This window comes from Triplophysa dalaica, chromosome 12, assembly GCF_015846415.1.
Source record: "Triplophysa dalaica isolate WHDGS20190420 chromosome 12, ASM1584641v1, whole genome shotgun sequence".
NCBI lineage: Eukaryota > Metazoa > Chordata > Actinopteri > Cypriniformes > Nemacheilidae > Triplophysa > Triplophysa dalaica.
Window position 1 is genome coordinate 18,168,356 of NC_079553.1, and position 8,687 is coordinate 18,177,042.

At 36.8% G+C, this 8,687-nt stretch overlaps 1 protein-coding gene across 1 annotated transcript; it reads right to left on the reverse strand.

Moving 5' to 3' along the window:
• Positions 1–220: 220 nt before the first annotated feature.
• ppox (protoporphyrinogen oxidase) lies at positions 221–8,243 on the reverse strand. The gene is made up of 13 exons (XM_056762402.1): positions 8,159–8,243; positions 7,015–7,141; positions 6,615–6,749; positions 5,516–5,631; positions 5,236–5,368; positions 4,949–5,093; positions 4,449–4,645; positions 4,264–4,327; positions 4,004–4,122; positions 3,647–3,760; positions 2,846–2,995; positions 1,461–1,503; positions 221–1,377 (listed from the first exon to the last, which is right to left on the reverse strand). The coding sequence occupies exons 2-13, from the start codon at positions 7,099–7,101 to the stop codon at positions 1,244–1,246; spliced, it is 1,437 nt and encodes a 478-aa protein (XP_056618380.1). The 5' UTR covers positions 7,102–7,141; positions 8,159–8,243; the 3' UTR covers positions 221–1,243.
• Between the last annotated feature and the right edge of the window lie 444 nt (positions 8,244–8,687).

Here is an 8,687-nt window from a genome sequence, read left to right on the forward strand (position 1 = left end):
AAGCAAGCAACATGTCAGGGTGAACTCACCATATGGCTGATGATAATGGGTTCGAGTGGGCTTGTGTAATTGGCACATTCATTATTTCATTTGTGTTGTGTCATTATTGACGCAAGCTGTTGTTTACCTGCTGTCCTTTTCATATTTACAGTATATTGGCGCTGATTGTTTAATTTACTAATTATCAAGATACAGAACAAATACTACATTACACGTGATGTGACAGTTAACAAATCTCATTTATTGCTGATCACATGCAAAGGTCTAAAATAATATGAACAAAATTATAACCAAGATCAAGTGTCATACCTAATAAATTAAAACAGGTAATTTAATGGAACTGTCTTACATTGGGTTTCCTTTTCACACACACACTTGACTTCATATTATATAACTTAGTTTGTACTGCAGAAACAACACCATTTAAAATGTTATTTGGCCCATCCACCGATTGCTCCGCAGTGCTCAGTTTAAAAGCAAAAAGGCACACCTGTGTATATAATGCTAAAACATTATTATGAATTGAATCACATCACTGTGATGCATTATGAGAAATGATTTTCCAAGCATCTGCATGGCCATTAAAAGACTGAGTGATAGTGTACTTTACATTTTTGCCCCCTCTTCAAAGTCAACGACAATACAGATGGCCACAGTCATTTCCAATCTGCTGCGCATCTGAAACGTGAAATGCAAGTTGTGCATTTTCCATTAAAGCATTATGGATGGCATATTATCTTTGCCTGGTCATAATGCCATGTATTTTTAGACAAATGAACAAAACAAGTGAAATGATATTATATTTTGAAATACGAGTCTGCTTCTGGCCATATCTCATAGCTGAATGGTAACAAAAAGGTGCGTAAACTTTCCTAGTGATAAGCGAGATTTATATAGATGTTCTTGTTAAGACCCCGGAACACAATATCCAAGTGCAATATTAGATTCTTCATCTGAGATAATTTAGATTAAAAATTATGAATTAATCTACCATAGGGACAGCCAAGATCTACACTCATTTAGTTGCAACTGTATTGCATAATTTTTTTGCCCGCTCCTTTTTGCACGAAGGGTCTTCACAGCAGTCTAGAAATAAATGAGAAAACCAAAGATTTTGCTCTAGACGCAATATAGACCCATACATTTCCATTCTGGATTCAAGTAAAGCTGGTGCTTCCCAGGAATCAGCATCAAATGTACCACACCAAACCATCTCACTCAATCAGAATTAAGCGACTGCAGGTCAGATTTTTCCGACGAGACCCTCAGCAGCTGTTCGCCCACTGAATATAACATCATTGACAGAGACACCGTCATAGGAAGCTCCTGCCAGTGTAAGGGGCAGATTGTTCTTGCTGATGTATTGCCTCATCTTTTCTGAAATACAAAAACGTCTGTCTGTAATTAATATGTCTCTAGAATAGGACATCAGTTCAGGTGATTAATGAACTTTGACTTACCAAGTCGTTTCCAGTGTCCTAAATGATACTGGGGAATGCAGTCCTGAAAAGCAAATTAAATAAATAAACATGATTTATTCACAGCTGAGCTCAGACAAAACACACACACAAAGAAAAACATCAAACTTCAAAGAGGGATTCAATTGTCTGAAAGTCGATATGAGATTTTAGATACATCAGAGGAGTGAATAACTATCCTCTTTGTGAGAGTATATCAGGGTAATTAAACTGTTCAGAGACATTGTAGTCAATTAGACAATGTAGCATGAAAGAATAGGAGCGTGAGCGTGTGGGTGCACCAATGTGGAAATTTTCATCTTCCCCTTTGACTATATAATTAAGCAAAATTCAGTCATAAATGAAGCGGAGCGGCTCTTCTCGGCCCCTCTGAGACAGTCTGTCTTGTCTGGTCAAAGGATGGGTGACCCTTTTTAAGACTTCCTGCCCCAGCATCTTCCATTCTGTTCTGCTCACTGATCTCCCAGAAAAACAAGAGATGGAGGGCAGGAGTAACGCTTAAAGAAATGGACCATCTGCCGGGATTGATGTCAAAACAGAACCCCAGAGGGAAAACTGAGGACATCTGGTGGCTTTGAAATAATGTCACGATTAACTCGAATGAGATTGTGGAAAATAAATATCTTTGTGATCTTTTCAATTCAAGATAACATTTAAATACTTCATTTTACATATAGCTATTTTATTCACTAAATTCACATAGATTTGCTGCATCGAAACCTGATAAATGAATAATATACTACTATTTTTTCGTAACTACTTTACATTTGCTGTTGCATATACTGCTGAAACAAGTCACCATTTAAATTTAGTGCACCAATTTGAACATTCACATGGATACATGACATTGATTAATACAATTTTTCCATAATATAAAAAAAAAAATCTCACAATCATAGTTTTGCTTTGGAAAACATAATTTAAAGGTCAAGTGTATGAAAGTTGGTGAAATCTAGCGGTGATGTTGCAAATTGCAAACAACAGCTCTCTCCAACCCCCCACTTTAAAGCGCTTCTGTGGTTGACACAGAACTATGATGTCATCACGTTTCTGCTACTTTGCTCCGAAGAGGAGTTTGTCCATTTAGGGCTACTGTAGAAACAACGTGGTGAATTCCATGTATGTAGATAGAAATAGCTCATTCTTAGGTAATAAAGACATAACGCTTCATAATGTAAGATTTCAGATGACATAGTGATGTATATTAGATTGCATTTCTGTTAATAGTTCCTCCAAAAAAAACTACACATTGGCCCTTTAAAAGACTTGATTAAGATTATTTGTGTTCTTTGTTGCTTCGCCCTTTTGGCGAGTTTCATAATGTGTAAACTCTCTCTTTAATAATTAATAAGCAAACATTGTAGTACCTTCAGTATAGAAACCAGGCTCCACACAGGTGGGGACGTGACGCCCAGATGAGAGGCTACCGCCGCGGTGGCCCGATCCAAGACTGTCTGTTGGGTCACTTCATGTAAATTTCCAAATGCCTGCTCGAACCAGGCACCACCCATCATCACCTAAACACACACACACACACACATTGCTTTCAAAAATCACAAAAAAAGCTAGAGCACAGAGTGGTAGTAATTACACTGTGAAATGACACTATTCAGAAAAGCGCCTGGTGATGATAACAGCTGGAATCATTACTATAACATCCATTCAGATGACTGATCTCACAGCGCAGGTTTGGGGGGTCACACTATGTTATTCAGGTTCCTAACACTACTCACGGCATATTTCAACTCTGCTAATGGCACTCAGATTTCATTCTTGTTCAGAAGTTTGCGGCCCCTCGAATACACAGATGATATCCAGCAATGGGAAAACATGTTCACAGCAAAGGACTCATAACTCTTAAATTAATAATGATTTAAGTGGATAAGAAATGAATAAGTCAGTAGCATTTTTTTGTTGTTTCGAGGCCAGGAGAGCTATTTTTGTTCCTGTGGCTGATATTTTCCTGATATAAGAACAGGTTTGGATCGAATCTGAAATTAAGAATATTTGTAGTTTTAAAAGACAAATGATAAGCTTAAGACTCCTTGAGCGTGTCTCTTATTTATATATATTTTCCCATTGCTTGAGCCAAAAACACCGGAAACCCGTCTTGCTCGCATCGAATTCAGTTAAAAAAAAACATACTGTTACACAAATTTTGGTCTCACCGTCAGTCTGGTGGTCGCTCCTCCATTTCGATTGTGCTGCGGAAAGGAAACCGAGTCATATACGACCCCTAACAGACCGGGATCTTCTGAAGAAGGCACCAAGTGTCCAAAGCCCTTAAACACATCACAGATACATTGAGAAACAGATCAACACATACATGTTCCTGGTAATATAAACAAAATCTCTGGATCATGAGAATGTTCAACATGCCAACCGGGATGACAGAATGCACAGTTTAATCAATATCGCCCACTTGCTCATCTGAACAGTGGTATACAGTAAGTGGACTGTATTGTACATAGTGCCTTCTATATAGCTTCTTTATTGTTGTTTGAGATCACAGAATAAGGTCTTACTGTAACAGGAAGAACGAAACCTTCATACTCCAAATTCACCACGGCAACAGTGGCAGAGGCAATGGATCGCAGCTGTTCTGTCAGGGGTTGAGCAGTAGGGGGCAGCACTGATGCCAAGACTGTAAAGATACATATAGAAAGTGCTGAAAAATAATTTACTTTTACTAAATGAACTTACTTAACGTGAAATAAAACAAGTAATAAAAAAACTGAAATAAAAAGACTGAACAAAACATACATTGTGACAAAAAAAGATTAACCTGATGCGGGTAGGGTGGAAATCAAATGATCAGCTTTTAACGTGGATCCATCTTCCAGTTTGATCTATTTAAAAAAAATTGAAAAAATAAGACATGCAGTACTGTCTGCAACAAAACAGCAAAGCATGTCATGATAACTTTTGCTTCATTTGAATAAGATGCTTCTTGCTATGGCCACATCTCACCTCCCAGACCCCCCCTTGTAGGGTCAGGCTATTTACAAGAGTGTTGTGATGAACCTCCACACGCTCTTGTCTCCTCAGAGAGTTCTCCAAGGCTTCAGGAAGTGTCTGCATGCCTCTCTTCAGAGACCACTGGCTCCATGACTCTTCTGATGCTCTCTTGGCCAACTCAGAAGGGACTACATTAGGACCACCACCACCTTATGTAATACAATTATATACAAATATTCAATGACATTTCAAGGCAATTGCATGCAAATGTCAATAACATCAACTATTTCAAATTCTATGAAGAGTCATCTCTTCTTCATTAGTTGGCTATTATTGTTTCTGATTCGTGCATTTGAATTCAAAAATAATCCTACAAAGTTTGAATACATGATGAGAGAAGTTTTATTCTCGGATGAGGTATCCCTTTAAATAATAGTCCTCTAACTAAATGTCAACAACATATGGAAACAGTACTGTATACTACAGCAGAAAGGTCACTTCTGAGGTCTCACCTGAACCCATCAACATTCCCAGAACAATGGAGCCCCGTGCCCGCTCTGCTTTATAAAGAGGCGGAAAGCAAGATCTCACACTTAACTGCCTGCAGTCACCAGCAAACACTCCTCTACACATACTGTCTATAGCTATATCTGCTAACTGCACAGAGACAGAGAGAGAAGAGAAACAGGCTATCAGTATGGATACATTTGAGAGTGATAGAAAAGTGCACCATACAGCCCAATCAGCAGGGATTGTTGTGTAGGTCATCAAATCTTAATCCTGTTAGGCTAGTTCTCACCTCGGGACTCAGACGCCTGGACACAAAAGCATGAACAGATTCGTCCTTGTCCTTTCCTTTACTGACTAGCATCTCCTTCAGAACGGTATGAATGATGGGACGGGAGAAGGGAGAGATGGTGCGCAGAAGTCCGCTAAAAAAAATTTGAAATACATTTCAGGGGTACCACAGTAAAATGTTTTAAGCTCTTTAAATTTAATACCTGTTCATGCTGATCTGGGATGTCAAAAAATAACTAGTATTGCTTTTTGGATGATAAACAGTCGTGAATTCTTCTCACCCGAATCCTGAAGGCATCTTGTGCAGTTGTCCATTCACATACAGGAACCGGTTCTTGGAAGCCACGTGGTCTTTTGTAACAAACAGGATTTCAGACTCGAGACCTAACTCAGACACCTGCACAAACAATGAACCCAGTTCACCGACAATTAAAACATTTCTGACATCATTTACTCACCCATTAAGTTGTTCCAAATCTGTATACATTTCTTTGTTCTGATGAATTTAGGGAAAGAAATTTGGAAGAATGCTTGTAACAAAAAAGTTTTTGGCAACCATTGACAACCATAGGTGGAATAATTACAATAGTAGTCAAAAATACCCCAGAACTGTTGGCTTCCATACATTCTTCAAAATATCTTGTTTTGTGTTTAACAGAAAAGATAAATTTACAAAGCAATTTTTCCAACTATGTCACTCAATGGTGTCCAAGAACTGTTCATTAAAACAAAGAAATGTATAAAAATTTGGAAGAACTTGAGAGTAAGTAAATGAAGTCAGAATTTTCATTTTTGGGTGAACTGTCCCTTAAACCAGTAAATTCAAGCTATAAAATTAAAGTTTAAGGAGTTTGAGTTTAATAGTAGCTGAGTATTTCTGTTACAACAATGTCTGGTACAACTTAACCAGACCTTACAATACAAATGTTACCAGACCTAACAATACAAATGTTACCAGACCTTTACAATACAAATGTTACCAGACCTAACAATACAAATGTTACCAGACCATAACAATATAAGTGAATCTCTTTGGATCAATGGATCTTGATACAAAGATTTTACAGTTATGCCTATTTTGAAATTATCAGTGTATTGTGGCCCTCTTGTGGCATTCCAATGGAAAAGCACCCTCTCAGACGAGAGTGACATAATCCACATTTGCATTTATGCATTTCACTTGATCCAAAGCGACTTAGAGTCCATTAAAAGGTATACAATTAACCAGTATGTGTGTACCCTGAGGGTACTACTAATAGCGACTGAGCTACAGCAACACTTATCTCATTACATTTGGTGTGCAGTACTAATGCATTTGTCTTTTTTTAAAGTAAACAGACTCATTTACCCTCGTACAAACCATAAAACAAAGATGTATACCATATTCAAAGCGTTCCAGCCGACAGCTCCCGCAGGTCTCACCCCTCGGGGTCCGTGTTCAAACACCGCTCCATCATCTCTCCGTGTGGAGTTCAACCAACCTCCATACCTCCCACTTCCCTCCAGGAGCACCACCTACATCATGACAGGAGATATGTGGTGGTTTAAAGTATACAGTGTCAATCCAAGAGCTACACAAAAAGCTAGAGAAAGATAGGAATTAAAATTAGATACCTAAAACATAATACTATTCAATTTATATTATACATGTTAAAAATCTGAAGATAAAGGAACGGCTGTTTTTGCATAAGGACACAATTTATTTAAATATCATCAACTATTTAAAATATAAAATAAAATCGATGGGAATCCTTGCCTCGAAAAGTTAATGCTGTTTTACCTTGGAGACATTAGGACTCTTGCTGAGATGGTGGCAGGCAGACAGACCCCCGATCCCCCCACCGACCACTGCTACAATCTTCTGCATTCAACTCCAAACACCTCCACACATCCAACAAGAGCACAGTCTAAAATAACAGCAGGCAAACATTTAGAAAGAGCACTGTTAGACTTTTAATCAATAATAAAACAAGAATTAGGACAGTTAAGGAAAAAATAGACAGGCCAAGATACAAAACTTTCTAACTCCAAAGAATAAGTAAAATTTAACTTCAGTAAAATGTAAATGGATGAAGTTTGAGTTCATCTGACTTGACAGCAAAAAAAAGACAAGTTGGAAGTTACTGGTTACAGGCTGTATGACCCCTGATGGGAGTGTCAGGGTGGTGGCCCTAGATAAGGTGGCTGTGCTGTTATTTATCAGAGTCAAACAAAAGCACATCCAACGGAGACAGTATAGCCGAATTATTCACATGTTTATAATATACCTACCAAAAAAACCTGAGAAATTCTAATGATATCCATTATAAACCATTTGCTTTTATCCTAATAAAACCATTATAAAAATTTCTTTTGTAGAAGAGCATTATTCCAATGGGATTTAATTGTGTTCTATTGGTTCCCATCTACCAGCCCTGCTGTAAAAGACACATAGAAATCCAATAGAAACCATCACAGAAATTTTAATGGTTTAGATTTCCATTACCATCACAAACCAGCAGTAGACATCATTATAGTTTTCATATTAAAACCAAAACAATTCCCATGACATGCTTACCCATAAGTACATATCATTTTCTGATATCATTGTGTTTTGAGTAGGGTTCTGTTGTTTTATCAGCGGGGATGTCAAACCAGACTTTAAAAACGTCTTATTGAGAAATAAATGAATAATACACAATATAATATAAATTATAATTAAATACAACACTACAAGAATATAAAAAAGCGAAGTATTATTCATTACTAATTTAAAATATGAGTGACAAAACGTTTATAAAACGATACTGTTTGTAGACTTACATAAAACCTGACTCGTTTTGAGCAACATAACATGAAAACAGCAGGACGACTGCACGCTGTCAACGTTTAATCATAACGGAAAACTTATAAATGCAAATGACAGTCATAAAAACATACGATACCTGCATAAACTTTTGGATTTCTGATCCAAGAGGCTTCTGTTACCTAAATGACATGAGTGTAGTGTTGTGTGTACCCGGATTCAACAACGATTAACGTGCATTAAAACTTCATAATAAAAGTCTCTTCCTCTAGCTGTAGTTTTAACAGATCTTTTTATTTTAAATCATGTACATTTTTGTGCATTTTGTGCATTTATTTACTGAAAGCTAATGACCTAATTTTAATGCTGCATGCACATAAACGCATGCACATTATTTTAATCAAATTAAAATTAAATAGAAATAAAAAATGTATGCAATGTTCATAAGAAATAAATATTAATATTTGTTAGCAATGTCAATTTTAAATATCTTCTATATATGGTTCATATTTGAACATATTCGACACAATCTACAGTAATGACACACAACTTTGCGTTACATAAATAATGTTTAGATGTTTGAACAAAGTAAATAATTAATTTCGTATTTTCGTTTTTATTGTTTAACAATAATGGCCTTAAATAAACAAACATCTATGAATACTGCA

Bases quoted from the DNA above. Each gene is read 5' to 3' on its own strand.
- ppox (XM_056762402.1), bottom strand. From the start codon at position 7,101: ATGCAGAAGATTGTAGCAGTGGTCGGTGGGGGGATCGGGGGTCTGTCT. The intron at 5,369-5,515 runs GTGAGAAGAATT...AATTTTTTTTAG, and splicing joins AAGATGCCTTCAGGATTCGG to CGGACTTCTGCGCACCATCT. The intron at 2,996-3,646 runs GTGAGACCAAAA...GTGTGTGTTTAG, and splicing joins GAGCGACCACCAGACTGACG to GTGATGATGGGTGGTGCCTG.